The sequence below is a fragment of the Canis lupus genome, chromosome 5, assembly GCF_003254725.2.
Source record: "Canis lupus dingo isolate Sandy chromosome 5, ASM325472v2, whole genome shotgun sequence".
Taxonomy (NCBI): domain Eukaryota; kingdom Metazoa; phylum Chordata; class Mammalia; order Carnivora; family Canidae; genus Canis; species Canis lupus.
In genome coordinates, this window is record NC_064247.1 from 52678937 (window position 1) to 52698263 (window position 19327).

A 19327-nucleotide genomic window follows, 5' to 3' on the forward strand; every position below is an offset into this window, starting at 1 on the left:
AGAGTATGAATTCTTATGTTCACAGTGAGGGAATGGATTTTATTCTGGAGACAATAGAGAGCCAATGCAGGGTTTTGTTTTAAGCCCAGGGGGCATTGTAATACAGGTATACCTCAGAGATATTGCAGGCTTGGATCCAAACCACTACAATGAAGTGAATGTCACAATAAAGTGAGCTAAATGAATTTTTTGGTTTCCCAGGGCACACACAAGTTATGTCTCTTAAATGTACAGTAGCATTATGTCTGAAATAACAGTGGACGTACCTTAATTGAAAATACTGCTGAAAATGCTAACCATCATCTGAGCTTTCAGCAAGTCATAGTCACTGATGACCATAACAAAAATAACAATAAAGAAAATGTTGAAGTATTGCAAGAAGTACCAACGTGGGGCACAGAGACACAAAGTGAGCAAATGCGGTTGGCAAAAGGTGCCGATAGCCTTGCTTGATGCAGGGTTGCAAAAACATAGTATCTATGAAGCACAGTGAGACAAGACATGCCCATAATACTCTTAGGGTTTTAAGACATCAACTCTGATTGGTACATTGAAAGCAGGCTAGAGAAAGAAAGGAGATCGGTGGAAAGGCTTTTCTCAAAATCCAAGCGAGAGATGAAACCTACAATATTTAGAAAAACTATGAACAGAGCACTGCTTAGCTTGGAAGGGTAAGAAAGAAGGGAGAGTTGTGAGTCTCTGGGGCAGGACTAGAATGAAGTGAGGGGAAGCCAGGAAGCAATGAGGGGCCTGGGCAGTAGGCACCATGGGAACTAGCATGGCCTTCTAGAATAGGTAGGTCAAACTAGCAGGAAGTTTTAAGACTGGGGCAGAATGTGCCTCATGGACATTTCTCACTCTTAGCTCTCCTTCTTTATACACCCCAGTATAAGAAGCCTTATTATATTCATACCTCCTGGATGCTTGCACTTCACCTAGCATCACCATCTTTTCAGTCTGGTCCCCACACCACGGGTCACCAAACTTTTTTCTGTAAAGGGCCAGATAGTAAATAATTTAGGCTTTGTAGAGTCTCTATCACAGCTCCTTAGCTCTGCTATTGTAGGGGGACAGCAGGTATGGCCAGTGCGTGAATGAAAGGGCATGGCTACGTTCCAGTAAAACTCCATCTGTAACACCAGGCACCTGATTTGGTGTGCAAGCTGTAGTATGTTGACCCACCATACTGCAATGTCTGGCCTTCCTAAAGCACCACTTTGACTCTTTCTTGAGATGCCTTTCTTCAGAATTTGAAGAGCATAAACAAGGAGGCTGCCTTTGCAGGCAGGCAGACCCTGTATCCCAGCAGAGTGGGCCCATGTGCACCTGCTGCTCCCCGCCATGTCTGCTTCTGGCTACCTACCCTACTCATTCCCTCTTTGCTATTGTAAGGAAGTGAGTTAAGAGCAAGCTCTCCCAAGCTGAAAGGACATCGGAATATTTATGAGAAATGAAAGCTCGTCAAAGAGGCCGTCTTCCCTCAAGTATCCTCAAGGAATCATAAGAGTGATGACCCCAGGCCAAGAACGTTGGATGGTATTTGTAAAGTTCATCTTCTCGTTCCAGATTCCTAACTTTAAAGGTCTGGTTTTCCCATGTTGGTATTTCATTTAGAAAAGCACATTTCTGCACGCGCGCTCTGACCTTGAAGTAGCACATTACAAGCTGAAACCCAGAAGCCTCATGCTCCATTACGAATTCCTTCAGAGAGTCAAGCTGCTGCCCCTGGAGTACAGTTATGGGGAGTACAGAGATCTCTTCCGTGATTTCGGGACCCACTACATCACAGAGGCTGTGCTGGGGGGCATTTATGAATACACGCTCATTATGAACAAAGAAGCCATGGAGAGAGCAGGTACACGGCCCAGGGGACTATGGCTTTGCTGCTGGGGCACACACAAGCTCTGTGAGGTTGTGGAGAGACGCTTCCCTTAGTTGGTGGGAGAAGAGTTATAAGCTCTGCTCCTAGTTCCCTTCTCCCTTCCTGGCTATAGTTTCACTTGCAGTTCTCCCCTTGTCATAACCTGTTCATGTCGGTCCTCCTGCACCCAAACCTGTGTCTGGGGGTCCTCTTTTCTACAGCTATTGTATCTAGACAACAGCATCCAGCCTCATGGCTTTAAGTGCCTTCAACATATGGAAAACTCAACAATATTTCCACCCTGGCTCTCTTCCCTGCACCCAGGAGCTTACATCCAAATGTCTCCTTGACATCACCATTGGAATGTCCAATGACCATCATAACTTTACCATGTCCTGAAAGTCAACTTTTGCTTTTCTTTCCCAAAGTTGTGTCTTCCATACTCACCCACATCTCAGAATGGTTTCACCATCCAGCCAGTGGCTCAAGCCAAAAACCTAGGAATCAACCTTGACTGTATTTCTTTCCTTCCAGTCAATTAGCAGGTCCCATCAGTAAGTTTGAGGTGAAACCCAGGATTCTGCATTTCTAACAAGCTTTGACATGATATCAGTGCTGTGGATCCATAGACCACATTTTAAGTAGCAAGGTCTAAGGTCACAGATTATTAAAATAGCCTCCAAACTAATATTCACCTTCCATTGCACCTCAACAATCTCTTCTCCCTACACATATAATTACAGGACTTTCCACTCATGACCAACAACAGGCATAAGGTACGACTCCTGCTTCCCAATCCAGTGTTCTCTCACATGGCACTTGCCAGGTGACATGACCTGGGTCACACAGTTGACAGTGGCAGAACCAGGGCTCAGTTATAAGTCCATTATACTTGCAAGAGGATACATGGTATCTGATATATGTACATTTAAGCCCATGTGGCCTCAGTCTCACTAAGGTCGAGGATAGCTTCCTCCATACCACTGGTTTCAAAAGAACTTTTCATCTTCCCTCAAACTGCTTCCTGCAGAGGGACTCGGTTATCAAATTAATTGGGGAAACATATAATGGATCCCACTTTTAGCATTCCACAAGCCTTCTGCCATAAAATGACCTCTCCACCTCCTCTGAAACAACATTGGTCACACTTACTTGACTACAGAAGCACTTCTTCTCATAATACTTACTAGTACAAAAATTACAAGATATATTATCATGAGATTTGTATTTCAAGGAACATGCTTTGGGGGAAATACTGATGTGCACTAATACCACTGGACAGCCCAGTAGTCAGAAGTGCTCTCCTCCGCTTGCCTGGCCTCAGAGTGCCCACAAGTCACACTGAGTTCTGAGCAAGCCCAGGAGAGGAGGATGCTTTGGGGAGGACTAGGGAGGAACAAGAAGGAAAGGAGCCAAGAAATGAAAGAAAATTGGCCCCTTCTCTTTGCCAGGTCCTAGACCCACATTTTAAATGCATCACCTCAATTAATTAATGAACAAGCTCTCTCTTCTATAGCAAAGATTTTAAAAGAGTGGGTCAGGGTAAGGGGATTCAATTCACTGAATCAATCCCTAGAGGTTCGATAAAGAGCCACATTTTTAGGAAGTGACTCTGAGCACTTCTGCTCTTTGGAGGGCAGCAAAGAGCCTCAGAGCCTCTGAGGACCCTAAAGGGGAAGCTGGTGTAGATTCCTCATGAGGTCTCCACCCTGGTGTCAGTGGATGCCTGCATTGTGGTCACCAGGCTGGCCACCCTTTCACTTGAACCTGCAACCCTGGGGGCCCCATGACATCCAGAAAGAGCAAGGCCTTTGGAGTTGATGACAGGAAAAGGGACAAGGGTGAACTACCCCAAGGTCATGGGCCTCTTTCTTGCTTCCATCAGATTACTCTCTTAAGGCTATCCAAACCTGTGCCCAGAATGATTTTAAAATCGGTGCTGCCATTAAGAAGATCTACGTCAACCTGGGTGTGTCAGTGGACACGTGCGAGCATATTCTGAGGGAAATAGGAGGTGAGTAGCAGGGGCTTGTGACTTTTATGTACATTATCTTTCCCTTCCTAACATCCCCAGAACTGAGTCTCTCTTTAAGCCAAAGACTGGCTATTCTAAGGCATTTCAATTAAAATAATAATTCATTCAATAAAACTTATTTAGCTCCTACTATATTCTGGGCATACAGAAACAAATAAAATTGTATTTCTACCCTCATGGTGCTCACCTGAAGCAGGAAAACAATTAAAGATGCCATGATGAGATAGCAATAAGCACCAAACCTGGTCTGGAGCATCAGGACAGGCTTCCTAAGGGAGGGAACATTGGGATTGCTGCTCAAAGAGTAAAGCAGCAAGGTTGTGGGGTTTTTTGTTCTTTTCTTTTAAGATTTTTATTTATTTATTCATGAGAGACACACAAGGAGAGAGGCAGAGACACAGGCAGAGGGAGAAGCAGGCTCTCTGCGGGGAGCCTGATCCAGGACTCGGTTCCAGGACTCTAAGATCACGCCCTGAGCCAAAGGCAGATGCTCAACCACTGTGCCACCTAGGTGTCCCAGCAAGGTTGTTTTTAAAGCAGGAGAAAAATGACAATGGGGCTTGAGAGTTGGCCCGGCTGGAGGTAACAGGTAGGGGTCAGGAGCAGGTGGAAGAGGTGGGGGAGGCAGGTGAGGAGACTAGTCCTTACCTGAGACAATGGGGGGACAGACTAGAAGAGCAGGCAAAGACCTAAGTCATGTACTAGAGCCCACACAGCAGGGGAGACCAGATCGGAAGGGAGTACCAAAGCCAAGTGTCTGGGAGCAGGAAACCTGGAGGTCATTCAAGGGAACTGGGAATCAACACAGCAAGTGGAGTAGGAAAGAGAGGCCAACCAGCAGGGACCCAGTCCCTGACCTCTGCTGCACCCTGAGCAGCAATCCTCTACCTGTTCCACTTACTCAGCTTATGCCTGGGATAGTACATGGAGCTGAAACAAAACAAAATAAAACAACCAAAATTTAACTACTGGTCTAGAACAATCCCTTGCTTTTGTGAATGATATATGGTTGATATTGTTTATTTGTTCATTCTGGCTGGGTTGCAAGATATGTCCTGTAAGAGAGGCGTCCATAGAATATAGGTGCTCTTTAAAGAAGACTCATAGGGGCACCTAGCTGACTTAGTCAGTGGAACAGGCAACTCTTAATCTTGGGGTTATAAGTTCGAGTCCCATGTTGGGTGGAGATATGACTTAAAAATAAAATCTTTTTAAAAAAATTTAAAATCTAAAAAATTAAGACTTGTAAAGTAACATCCCATGCAGGTCACTAGATGAAACATTGCCCAGGACCCTGGAACCCTTGCTAACTACAGCTCCTCCTCCCTTTGGGAGATAACATCATCCTTGCTTCTATGTTAAACACATCCTTCCATCTTACCACCGTATGTGTCACTAATAAATACAGCTTAGTGTTGCTTGTTTTTGAACTTTATATGGATGGAATGTAATCTTTTCAGTTCTGGGTGTTGGCTGGTTGTTTTTTTCATCCAATATCATGTTTTTGTGTATAACTATAGTTTCCATTGCTACATAGTATTTTATTCTATGAATGTAGCTCTTTGTCTTTGTCCATGCCACTGTTGAATTTGGGTTAGTTCCTGTTCTGAGCAAGTGCAATCACTGGGACTATGAATATGCTTATGCAGCAGTCTGGTACACACATGCAAAGGTTTCTCAGGTAATGCACCAGGAGTGGGATTTTGGGTTGGAGATGTGTACTTTTTAAGGACTAGTTCCTACAAAGCTGTTTTCTAAAATGGTTGTACCACTATACACCCCAGTCAGCAGTGTACAAGACTCCCTCTCCATGGTCCTCAGGTATTGCAGGCTCAGGGCTAAATGGTCACTTGACACCACTTCTTTTGGCATCGGGTACATGAACAAATTAGAATGGGAAGCACTCACTGATTTGATTCAGGACTTTCTAGGAAGCTCCGTGAGAAGTCAAAATAATAATCGTTTTATCCTAGACACCCTTTAGTGGATATCTATCACATGCAAAGCTCAGCCTTTACAAATTTCCTACCTCTGTTATTGCATAGAAAGAAGAACTATAACTTAGAGCTAGCTGGATAGGCCTTTCACCCCTAGCGCCTAAGATTTCTTATCTGCAAAATGAGGATTAGATAGTTCTTATTTCATAGTGAAGATAAGTGAGTTAATACATGTACAATAATTAGATTACTGGCTGACACATAAGTAATCCGTAACCCAAATCCCTATCATCCTATTCACCTGTCTCTCTCTCTCTCTCTCTCTCTCTATATATATATATATATATATTTATCTGTCCATCAGCTGTCTATCTTTCGTAGATTCAGTGTTCAGTGACTGGCATTTAGAGATGCCCCTTCCTTGTCCTGCTCCCTTCCTTGTCACTCGTGTCCTATGTGATTAGCTGAGCTGCCTTTTGCTCCTCTCGCCATGAATTCCTCGACAGCAGGAATGCATCTTGTCTACCGGCACTTGCAAATGAGCTTAGTGAATATTGTGGTAATGAGGTTGTTGGTTGAGTTGCTGTGCCAAAGTAGATCCCTTGACATGCCAGGTGCCACAATGCCAAAGAATCCCTCGACATGCCAGGTCTCTGTGTCCATTCCAGACAGAAACAAGAGGAACACAATGGTGGAGGACTTGGTGGTCCTTGTACGAGGAGGGGCAAGTGAGCACATCACTACCCTGGCATATAAGGAGCTGCCAACAGCGGACCTGATGCAGGAGTGGGGAGATGCGGTGCAGTACAACCCAGACATCATCAAGATTAAGGTACAGCTGGGAAGCTGCTCCACCCACCCTTTCCTCTATTCAGAAAACAGCTTATGAGGGGCTACTAGGAGCCAGGGTATGGGATACAGAGCTCACTAAGACCCACACCCTAATTTCAAGGCACACACATTATAGTGGATAATATATCTGGAGTGGACCAATTGCAATATACTGTTCAGCATGAGCTAGAGAACCGTGAGTCCGCCTTACTCAAGCACCCAACTTGCTAAAAGAAATTAATCATCAGCTTCTAATTCCAGCTTCTTAAATTGATAATGTTTCCATTTCATCAGAGAATTGCTCATTCCATTATTTATTTATTTTAGCATTCATTCATTCAACCAGCAAATAGTTAAGTTCCTGCAATATGACAGGAGCTAAAACACTGGAGGAAAACACAAGGAGCTCTAAGGATGAAGCATATGGTCTGTGCTGAGCAGTAAGACACATCCAGGCACAACCGTCTTACAGGACAGGGTAATACCTCATGGAGATCACTAACATTTCGAGCACCACTAGATTCATAACACTCTGCCAGTGACTTTAGAAGTGTTATTTCAATCTAATCCTCATGAGTCTGCAGATTGCATATGTTGATCTCCATTCTGTGGCTGATGAAAATCAAGGTCATGAAGGTGATACATCCGTCTGTGGCTGCTTGAGAGCCTCCATTAGGTCTGGACCCAAGTGACCTCTTGCCTCCCCTCCAGACTTTCCTGTGGGTTTGGTGAATAAAAACCACCTGTCACCCACACAAGAGCAGTTTTGCAACCTTAAACTAAATAGATGTTTGCTTGAACAAGATTGTCATAAACAGCACCAAGAGTGGGTCCTTGCCTATGGGAACTTCTGCACGGTGTCTGTGTTCCATCCTTGGCCATCTTCTTCTTGTCGTTATCTGTACAGTCATGGGTTGTCTGGCATCCACCCCCCACCACCCCCAGAGATTTAGTCTTGCCGCCAAGGAGGGACAACAAGGGACTGGAGCTCTTGACAGAAGGCTCTGCAGTTCCCAGCCCTGGCAGTTGCCCATGGTGTCTTTACTTGTATGTCAAATACATAGTTTCTATGGAACAAGAAGGCTGCCATTCAAATTCTCTCCTCTGCTGTGTGTTCCATAGTGACACTGTCAGTGTCACTATGTTAACGAGCATCAAGGAGGATAAAGTCAGCTGTAGGTTGTAGGCAGATCCAGAGAAATCTGGGATTGGCTGTTGGTGTGGTGACATCATTTGGTATCACAGAGGGGCATGGGAATGAACAGAGCTCAAGGGAAAGCAGATCCCTGGCCTTTACTTAACACTTATATTTTACCTGCATCTTTTTTCTACAACTGAGACTTAAGAGAGTTTTCCCTGGTTACCCACCTAAATAGGTTGGATATGCCAAACTGGGCTTTGGGAGTGTCAAGTGCCAAGCATGTGGTATGATATGGTGTGTGTGTGTGTGTGTGTGTGTGTGAGAGAGAGAGAGAGAGAGAGAGAGAGAGAGAGATTGAGGGAGGGAGAGAGGAAGAGAGATAGGGCAGGTTACCGTGCTAAACATCTTGATCAGACCTGCAAACAACCTCAGAAATACTACACTCTACCAAAGGCCAGTGACTTCCCGGCCTGCATGTGATGTAGTGGAAAGTATCACAGCCACTGTCAGTGCAGTGTTGTGAAGGGCTGTGTGGGCTATCCAGGGGAAAGCATGAAAGAATTAGAAATGTTTCCAGGAGCTGGGGAGGTGAGATTACTGAAGGCTTTGAAACCTTCCCTTTGCAAGTCTCGGACCTGAGTTGGAAACACATTCTGGGCATCCCACTCTTGCACACACTCTTTCTGGCAAGAGAAAACTGCAGATGGCTTCATATTATCTCACCATAATTCTCTGCAAAGTCAGCTCACCAAGTAGTTGGAGGAGTGATTGCTTTCCAGGACGGCAGAGGCCACTGGGTAAGCCGTTCCTAGATACAGAATAGAGTGTTGGCCAAGGTTACATACATAAACCATTCTGGAAGGTAGAGACTTGCAGCACGATTCCCATAAGAGCGAGGTGGACAGGAAAGAAGAGCACCGAAGAGCCCACTCTCACTGTTTACTAGTAAACTCTAGACTCAGAGAAATGGCTCTTTGCTCAGGGTTAAAAAATAGCAGTGACTGTCTTGTAAAGAGAGTCCCAAACACAAAAGGTTGAAATTACATTGAAGATGCAGGAGACCAGCCTATATCGAAAAGTGGAAAAATAAAAGTAAATTTTAGGATGCATTGCTTAGTGATGATAATGAGATTTAAGAAAACAAAGAAGTTAGGAAGTAAAAAATAGAAGCTGAGATAGTGAGCACTCATCAGATGAAAAAGGAAGTGGCTGACTATAGGAAACCACAGGCACAAAGGCGGATGATGAAAGCCTACATTGGAAACTGTAAAGAACAGAATTGACACTTCAGAAAATTGAGTCAGTGATGTGGAAGGTGCCATAAAAATGTTCTTATAATGTAGAAGCAAAAGACAAAGAGATTAAAACAATGATGTAAAAGAAATATGATGGAAAGAGAGGACAGAAGGAGAAATCTAAAACTCAAGGACTTCTTCCTGAGAAGGGGACAAGATTAAATTTGAAGATGCATTAATCCTGGACGTAATAAGAGAGACTTCCCTGAGCTGATAATGCAACATGAAGAACTCATTGAAAAGGAGTCAAAAGTACGGAAAACAAAACAATACTGAAGCACATCCTTGTAATTTTTTTTTTTACTTTTAGAAACAAATATAATCCTACAAAAATAAAAGTTGTACTGGTCTTAGAATTCTTCAAAACACTAAATGCCTGAAAGACCTAGTGGAGTGACAATCATGATTGTGAAGGAAAGACTCATAGCCCAGTGAAATGGTCACTGATGGATGAACAATCCCAAAGACATTTTCTAATTAGTAAGGGAGTCACATAAAGAGTTGCCAGATTTGGCAAAGGAAGATGCATGGTGTCCAGTTAAATTTGAATTTTAGACAAACAATGGATAACTTTTAAAGTATAAGCATCCCTCAAATATTTCATGGGAAATGCTTGTACTACACAATTATTTGTTGTTTATCTAAAATTCAGCTTTAGCTGGGGCATTCTGTATTTGACTGGCAATGCTAGTCACAAACTCTACCATCCAGGTACATTTCTATAAGTAGTCAGGGTGGCTAGGTTGTGGTCTGAGGTCCAAGCTGATGGAGAAGCTATTGTACAGAGCTCAGGCTTTGCCTAGGGTAGAAGGAAAAGATAGAGTTGTGAATGGTGCTCATATAGAGGCCAGGAAAGCCTCAATTATGCTGCAATTAAGATTTGGAAAACTTCCAAATCTTAGCAATTTAATACAACAAAAGTTTATTTCTCAATCACACAACATGTCCAAAGCATATTGGGGAGGGGGCTGTTTGAACTGCCCCTCAGGGATCCAGGAGATGGAGGAGGCTTTATGTGATCATGTGCTCCTGAAATCACCAAAGCAGTGGTAAAGGAAGGGGAAATGTCACCTCACTCTGCTCTGAAAGCTTTACCCTCTGCTTACTTTGCATTGCTCAAAACAAGTCACGTTGTAAACCTGCCCTTAAGGATGTCAGGGAATGGCATCCCTGCTATGTACCCAGAGAGAAAAGCAGCTGATCAGTTGGTAAGCAGTGATAATCACACCTTTCTAAAGATGTGACCATCATACCTTTCTAAAGCAATGTACTCACAGATTCTCTAAAGGCAAATTACTCTGCCCGAAAAAGGTTTAAAATACAGATGTTGTGGTAGCATTCCGTGCTAAGATAATGTCTGACTTGGGCTACTGATCTCACCTCCAAAAATAAATTCTGAATTCCAAATAAGGAAACCATGAATAATAATTAAGTGGCAGATGACACGCAAATAAAATAATTTTGCCACAAATGAAATCCTTAATGTGTAAGGAATGAATGACACAATTTATACAAAAGACACATTTCAAAGGAAATAGACAACTTTCAGAACTACAATGGTGAATAAATATGCAAAGTGTTTCACTTTTCTAGGAATAAAAAATTAAAGTAACTGCATAATGTTTTTTACCTATCAAGTTGATAATGATTAAAAATCTACAATACTCAGTGTCAATGAGAGTGATGAGATGGGCACTTTTATAAAACAAAATGAGAACAGAAGTTGATACAACACATTAGTAAAAGAATGTAATTATACCCATAACATTAGAAATGTTTATAGTTTTTGATCCAGTCTTAAATGCAATAATCAACTAAAGGAGTCGTTTTATTTTTTTTATTTTTTTAAGATTTTATTTATTTATCATGACAGACACACAGAGAGAGAGAGAGAGGCAGAGACACAGGCAGAGGGAGAAGCAGTCTCCATGCAGGGAGCCCGATGCGGAACTCAATCCCGGGTCTCCAGCATCACGCCTCTGGGCCAAAGGCAGGCACTAAACCGCTGAGCCAGCCAGGGATCCCCCTAAAGGAATAATTTTAAAAGTTGCTAAAGATGTATGTATAAAAACATGCCTTCTTTTATGTTGTTTGCAGTAGCAAAAAAAAGGAAACAGGGGCATCTGAGTGGCTCAGTGGTTGAGCATCTGCCTTTGGCTCAGGTTGTGATCCTGGAGTCCTGGGATCGAGTCCCCCATCAGGCTCCCCTCATGGAGCCTGCTTCTCCTTCTGCCTGTGTCTCTGCCTCTCTCTGTGTGTCTCTCATGAATAAATAAATAAAAATCTTAAAAAAAAAAAAGGAAACAGACATAACAACAGGGGAAGAGGTGACTACATTGTAGTCCATTGATACAACAGGGTTCTATCCAACCCTAAAAAATCATTTTATCAAAGGATATTGAATGGCATGGGAAAATGCTCATAATAGGATATTAAGTGAGGTAATGGAAAACTGTGCTTTCTTATGCCACCAATTTGGTATAAATATCTGTCCATTTAACTATCCAAAAATATACACCTGAAAGGACACAAACCACAATGCTAACAGTTTGAATCCTTTTCTTCCATTTACTGACTGTTTGCCTTTGGTATATCCATTTAACTTTTTTGTGTTTGACCCTTTTCATATGTAAAATGGGGCTACAAAAGACTACCACCTCATAGGATTGTTGTAAAGATTAAGTTAGATAATGTATGTACTTGGTTCAGCAGCTAATAACTGCTGCCAGTGCAATGGTTAGTTATTATCATTAAGAATGGTGATCACCTGGGGAGCCTGGGTGGCTCAGTTGGTTAAACATCTGACTCTTGATTACATCTGGGGTCAGGAAGTCAGGTTCACGAGATCAAGCCCTACATTGGGCTCCATGCTGGGTGTAGAGCCCACTTGAGGATTCTCTCTCTCTCTCCCTCTCCCTCTGCTCTGCCCTCCAAGCAAAAGAATGGTAATTACCAGGGTCCATTACAGGGAACCAGCATGGAGTTTAATAAGTAGTGAGCACCATCCTTTTGCCATGATATGATAAAGTTTTCACAAGGGTAAGTGTGCTTAGGACCCAATGGTCAATATGAGTAGGCAAGACTGTGTGTTGGGGGAGAAATAAGGAAGAGAGAGAGAGAGAGAGAGAGAGAGAGAGAAGAGGAGAAAGAAAGGAGGGAAAGCCCAGAAAATGAAGGGACAATTATGCCCTACTGACTGAGAATAAAAGGCAGCTGGGGAGTCTAGGAGGTGCTGCTCAATCCCAAGGCAAACTGCAGTCTGCAAAACTTGGAGAACACTGACATCGAAATTGGAAATGGGAATAATTAAGCCATTTTTATCAAGAATTATTATAAACTAGTAAGAAAAACGAACGCTTTGGTTCAGAATCTTGGCAATACTGTTGCATGAATTCTTTGACTTTGTTCAAGTCACTTAACCCCATCTGAAAACAAGGCTAGTCATTGCTACCTTGTGAGGATGGAGTGGGATCACATTTGTCAACCACCAGCACAGCTGCCGGCACACAATTCACGTAGGAGGTTTATTCTGGTTTTGCCACCGACTTGCTCTCTGTCCTGGAGCAAATCTCAGTGCTGGTAGGAGAATGCCTAGGGGGCTAAAGGCAGCCTTTCAAGGCGCTGTGGCAGGGAATGCAGATTGTTGGAGGAGCTCACACTGGTGTACAGCAAACCCCCCACTTCTCTACCATCCCTCCCCCACGTGTGGCCAGCAGGCTGGACGGTTCTGCAAACCGCCTCTGGATCAATTCATTGACCACAAAACGGTGAGACAATGGGACCACCAAGGGACCTTGCTTTGCCCACTGGAGCGAAGGTCAGCGTCAGATGCATTAAGAAATGGAAGCAATTTTCTTCCCACTGGAGGCTTCTATTAGGCATGATTGCCTGCATTTAGACAGACCCTAAACTCTCCAGAGCTGGATTAGGGCAGGATCACAAACAAAATCTGGAGAGGAACCTGGCCCTGGAGCTGAAAGTAGGGCCAAGAGGCTCTGAACATTTTTAACTACCTCTTTGCACTTTGCCTCAGGCTTTTCCTAGCCTGTCAACATCACCACACTGGCCTGTGACTTCCTCTTGTGGAACACTGCCATGCCCAGGGGAGACCAGCATCACTCTCTCTTTGTCTACATGTCTCCTGTCCAGCTCCTCTCCCCCGGCTATTGCCTTGATGAGGTCTCCCATCCCCCACTCATTCTCCCATCCACTTTTATTAGCTGTTCTCACTAAGCTTGGGGCTAGAGCCCAGAGACACAGGGCTGAGCAGGATACAGTCCTGATCTCCAGCAGCTTACCTTCTAACTCAAGAAGGGAAACAAGGAGATTTCAACACATTTAAAAAAAAAAATTAATGACCACAAAGGAGCAAAGAGAATTTGTATCAGATGAGCACTGGACTGTATCCTGAACACTTCATGGTGAGAAGGTGTTCTGTGAGCTTTGGAGCTCAGGAAAGGCTTCATGATGGTGGTGTTTGCATGATGTGAATGATTTTGCCAAATTTGGAGAGGGGAGCGATGTTGGGACAAAGCTCCATAAGAGTTTCAAAGAGCAGCTTGAAAATCACTTCCTCTCCTCCATCAAAGACAGACTGACCACCTGCTCCTCTGCCCCCATTCCAAGTTTGCACTCATGCTCTAACTGCGATGGTGTAAGAACTTGTTACTGTGTCTCTTTCCCTCTGGATACCGAGTTTCTTGAGAGTGTGGATTTTATCTTACTCATTCCTTATGCTTAATGCTTGACACTTAGGAGGTATTCAGTAAGAGTTGACCTGAACTCGAATGAATTTATTTGTGGATATTGAGTGGGATGGGACAGCTAGAGGATGGAGCATCCATCTACATACTGGGGCATCCAGCCAGTTCCTGATCAACCCACTTGTCTCCATGCACCGGCCCTTTGCTCACCCCTTTGGAACCGTGCTCCATCCTTCTGTTGGAGGTTTTCTGTTGAAATCCATGCCTTTCCTCTCCCCAGGCAGAGCCTCTGTATGAACTGGTGACAGCCACGGACTTTGCCTACTCTAGCACAGTAAGACAGAACATGAAGCGGGCTCTGGAGGAGTTCCAGAAGGAAGTCAGCTCTTGCCGCTGTGCTCCTTGCCAAGGGAATGGAGTCCCAGTTCTGAAAGGTACCATTTCCAGGCATCTGGTGTCTCTGTGGAAGACATCATCTGGAGGGGCTGATGCTGGGGGCCAGAACATGTCTTCAAATCCACATACCGCCCAGGGTATCTCCAGAAGAATTCTAGGTCAGTCCTAAGGTCTCTATCTGGGGTCCCAGGGACTATCATAAAGCCCTCTTTATTTTCTCAGAGGGAAAAAAAAGAGCCCCCTGGCCACTCAGAGCCTCCTAAACTGACCTCCTCCACTCTCATTAAGCATTAGAACTACCTGATGCCTTCAGAGCTACTGATGCTCAGGCCCCATCTGGATCGTGTGACTCTCCAGAAGGCCCCTCATCAGGATGGGTAAACCATCTCCAAGTAGTTCTAATCTGCAGCTGGGGTGTGACTCACAACTGCTAAAGTCCCACAATGAGGTGGCATGGGACCAAGTTGCCCCCACACACACTCAGGTGCAGCTCAGGTGCAAAGAGCATTATGTGCCTCTAAGGCAGACCCCAGCCCAGGCTGCATGTGAGAACCACCCGGGGAACTTTATCACAAACACAAAGTCCTGGGCCTCAACCCAGAACAGCTAAAGTGAATCACTGGGACTGGTCTTTGAAAAACCCTTCCAGATGATTGCACCGTAGAGTCAGGGCTGAGAAGCTGCTCTACAGCTGAATTCACTGACACACAGGATCCATGATTTCCCCAGCTTACAAGCTAGTGGGAGAGCTGGGCCTGACCAAAGAGTCACACTGAAGTGTAATTTAGAACAAGTGTTATTCTATTTCCTAAGAGGACAGAATGTGGGCAACTAGGTCCTGCTGCTCTGGCCACCAGAATACCTAAGTTCCAGTCGCGGGGACACAGTAAAACCCATCTGTCCTTAGATGTCTCATCTAAAAACAGATGGTATGATACATCACAGGGTATGATGCACACTCACTGTGCGTCACAGGGCAGCCCATAAAACCAAAGGAGCAGGCTGAGACTGTGAGGTCTGTAACAAGGGGTGGGGATGGATGTGGGAAATCTCTTTGGGCCAAATAAGAGGCCCTGGGCAGTGCGTGTCCTGACCAATACCTGGTGAGAAGATTGGGGGATGGGAGGGAGGATTGGCAGCAAGGATGAGCCACTTGAACTTGATTCCTAACTTAAGGGCCATATCCAGGGCCACTGCAATGGACACAGCAAATTTGGCATTTGCTAAGCCTTGGGACCTTAAGCTCCTGTCATGATGGCTGAGGAAGAGTCCAGTCCAGCATAAAGCCAAAACAAGGTGTCATGAGCAATTGGATGCAGCAGATCCCCACCCAGGGAGGGTCCAACCTGGACTTAGCCTATGTGGACAGAGCCAGCTCAACAGAGGGGACACAGAGACCTCTTCCCAAAAGAGACTGAGACTCTTGGACAGAGTGGATAGGAGCAAAGCAGACATAAGTGAGAGCCTAAGGCTGGGAAGTTCTGCCATTGGAATAGGGACACCTAAGTGGGGATGAAGTGAGCAAGAAGTCGGATCGGCCCATCAGCCCAAGGGCTTGATCTAAGGTTGCTGAAATCCCCTTGTGTGAGAATTGGAGCCACCTGAGAAGGTGCACTGGTATGAGGGAGACTGTGAAGGCAGAGACTGGGGTGTTCATGGGCCTCGCCTAGAAAGGATAATCCTGCGAAAGTAATCTGTGTGATCCAGATGAGAGTAGCTCCAGGATGACCTGTTGCAGATTAACATAAAGAATAACTTCCAAAGGGTCAAAATTGGCCAAAGATAGGATGAGACATCTAAGGACAGTGAGATTCCCCCCACCCCCACCCCAACACTAGGAGTGTTCAAGCAGAGGCAGGACAATTAAATGCCTCGTGGTGAACTTGAGCACCAATGATCAGGGGCCTCAGTGAACACTCACATCACTTCTGATGCTAGAAACTTACCATGCTGGGTGGGTCAAATGTCAGCTCACGAGTAATTCTCAACAATGCTGTGTGATTCCCCATGATGGCAATAGATGCCCTTCATGAGCAAAAGGCGCTCAAGGAAGGAGGAGGTATCCTTGGCACTAAAACCATTGAACTAAATGTTTCTCCTACTTTAATTTAATGGCACAGTGTCACCACTTTGCTGTGGAGGGCTGAGCTCAGGAGCTGTGCTTCACAGGGTATGATTCACACTCACTGTACATCATCTTTTCCAGAATCACGCTGTGACTGCATCTGTCCTATTGGATCCCGGGGCCCAGCCTGCGAGGTCACCTATGAGAAAAGTAAGGAGACTGACAGTTGGTCAAAAAAAGGAAAATCTAGGGAATTCCAGAGGATCATTCAGAAGGACATCCCCAACCTGGGGATGTCAGGTTGGGACCTGGGTGCTATGACATTTGAGATACATCCTGGCTCTTGATTTTATATTTTGTTGTTCTCACAGCCAAGAGTGCTTCATGTCACAGGACTATTAATGTGTGTCATTTACAAGTCATTTCTTTGAGTCATTCTGGAATGCTTACCTTCCTTTTTTTTTTAAACTGAACTTTTATTCAACCCTCAAAATCCAGCACAGAATCACCTTCTTTTGTAAAAGTTCTAACCCTCTGCCCCTGAGTAAAATTAGTGAATTCCTCCTATGTGCTCCCGTAGCACTTTGAACATATGCTTTTATAGTACTTAGTACATTATATTTTGGATTATGTGTGTCTGTCTCCCCTATGTGTGTGAGCAGAGATCGTCTTCCATTTATCTCTGTGTCCCCATGGCCCAGCATAGTTCCTGCTCAGTGGTAGCTGCTGAATTAACAAACGAAAGACTGGACTATCATCAAGATCCCCTCCAGCTCTCAAATTCTTTGGCCAGTTTATTATCTGAGTTCTCAACATGCTCCCTTCTCTTCCCTTCCCTCCCCTCTGCTCCCCTCCCTTCCCCTCCCCTCACCTCCCTTCCCTTCTCTCTGCCCGCCTCCCCTCCCTTTCTCTTTTCTTTTCGGTGGTACCATTAAAAAAGGAAATGACACACCCAGTAGAAACAAGGAGGCACTGTACTGTGTATCGGGCACCTTGCTGAGTGCTCAGACTCAGCATGGGTTGGGGTTTCATCTCTATCATTCAGTAACTGTGATCTTGAGCAACTTAAGTGACCTCTTGGTGCCTCAATTTCCTCATCAGTAAAATGGAGATGATGATACGAACTACCTCCTAGAGCTGTCTTGAGTTTCTCATGAAACATATAAAACCCTTGGAATAATGCCTAACACATAATAAGGGCAAAATCAGTGTTGGTTAGTTTGTTTTAGGGAAAAATGAACAGCGTTACTTTGTATTTTACACATATCAGATCCTTTTGGTCCTCACAATATCATCGCAAAATAGGTACCATCCATATCCCCACTGTATTGATGAAGAAACTGAGGTGTGGTGGGTCACTAACTAGTTTCCTCAGTGGTTGCACAGTGAATGTAGGGCCCCAGGTTCAGGTCCAATGGGTCTGTCACAGCCTTTGCTTTCAACTCCTGCCTGCACTATTCTCCTCCCTAGTGAAATGCTCAGGATTGTCCTGACCCACCTCCAGCCTTACAATGCAACCAGGCCCCACACAGTGCTGTGCCCCCTGAGCGTGTGGTGCACAACCATAGGATTTCTCCTGGTTGGAGGAGACCTTGGACACCTCCTACTGTAGCCTTCTCATTTTACCAGTGGGTAGGCCCAGAGATACTAAGTAATGCATGTGGAATTGTACTGCCCATCAGAGGCTCAGCCAGACACATGATATATGTGGTGGATGGAATCAATTACATGTCAATCTCATCAACAACCAAAAAATCTTCAAGGTAAAGACAAATGTCAGGGAGGGGAGAATGCATTGTTTGTTATTATTTCATATGACACACAACGCCCACAGATAGATAGGTAGATAACGGAGCTGCCAGGTTATACATTGACAAGAAGTAAACTACCCAGCATCCTGTGGCTGGGAAATGACTAAGTGGAGAGCCGTTCATTCAACAGATGTTTACCAAAGGCCTCATATGTGCCAGCTTAAGTGCTAGGGTTCAGTGGTGGGCAAATCCAGTCATCCAATCATCATGGAGACTGCTGTTCAGAAAGAAAAGACCTATATCATTTGAATTGCCTCTGAAATACATTTAAAGTTTTAGTTGTAACTGCTATAAAATGCTCGAAAGCTTGAAATATGAAGAATTGGTGGGGGGTTAGAGGACTGAGATCTGGAGGGTAAATGGGATTGACCAGATGAACAGAGGAGGAAAGAGTATTCTGGGCTAGGGAAACAGTATCTGCAAAGGCCCCGTGGTGGAAGGGAGCATGCAAGTACAGTGGTATGCAAGGACAGCTGATGGGAGGGAGATCAGAGCTGACTCCCAGAGACTTTTGGCTTACAGGCCTCACCCCTCCATAGGGCACCAGGGTGTAACAAGGGCTAATTAATGTTCGCTGATCTTCTTTCTTCTAGATGTCGCCATTGATGGGAGGTGGAATTGCTGGTCAAACTGGTCTCCGTGTTCTGGAGGACATAAAACAAGACAAAGGCAGTGCAACAATCCACCTCCTCAAAATGAAGGCAGCCCCTGCTTGGGCCCTGCTTCAGAAACACTTAACTGTTAAGGAAGAAGAGCTTCTAGTAGATACTTCTGTGGGCTGCTCACTGCAAAAGCTCTGAGCCCTTAGGAACTCCGGCCCAGATACCTCATACCAATTCCCACCTGGGGCCAGCCCAAGGGTAGAGGACTGTGCCATTCAGGGTGTTTGAAATAAAGCTGTTACTTGCAAAATGCACATTGATTTGAACAAATAATGAGTTAAACATAAACTACAGTTTCCTTAAAGGCTTAAGAATCTTGGAAATGCTCACTTCTCTCATGTGTGTAGTTTTATGCCTCTCCCATGTACTAACCAGCCAGGAACTGTGCTAGAGTTGTTCACACTGAAGTCCTACTATCCAGCAGTGATAGGCACAGAGTAGGTACCCAGGAGTGAATCAGTGAATGGCTATTCAGTTGTTCTTCCGTTGAGGACAACATGGTCTCATTCAGTGACAATGGTGGTGACTACATATTGAATGATTACTATGCCAGCCACACTGCTCAGTATTAATTCATCCCATCCTCAAGC

The 19327-nt window shown here is 44.6% G+C and overlaps 1 protein-coding gene across 1 annotated transcript in view; it reads left to right on the plus strand.

Moving 5' to 3' along the window:
* The window catches only part of C8B (complement C8 beta chain), a 38299-nt gene extending 19308 nt beyond the window's left edge, over positions 1-18991 (plus strand). The window contains exons 7-12 of the mRNA XM_025427777.3: positions 1615-1855; positions 3747-3875; positions 6502-6665; positions 14084-14237; positions 16406-16474; positions 18669-18991. Of these exons, the coding sequence (XP_025283562.1) occupies positions 1615-1855; positions 3747-3875; positions 6502-6665; positions 14084-14237; positions 16406-16474; positions 18669-18820 (909 nt within the window). The 3' untranslated portion in view covers positions 18821-18991. The remainder of the gene's footprint in view (positions 1-1614; positions 1856-3746; positions 3876-6501; positions 6666-14083; positions 14238-16405; positions 16475-18668) is intronic.
* The last annotated feature ends 336 nt before the right edge of the window (positions 18992-19327 follow it).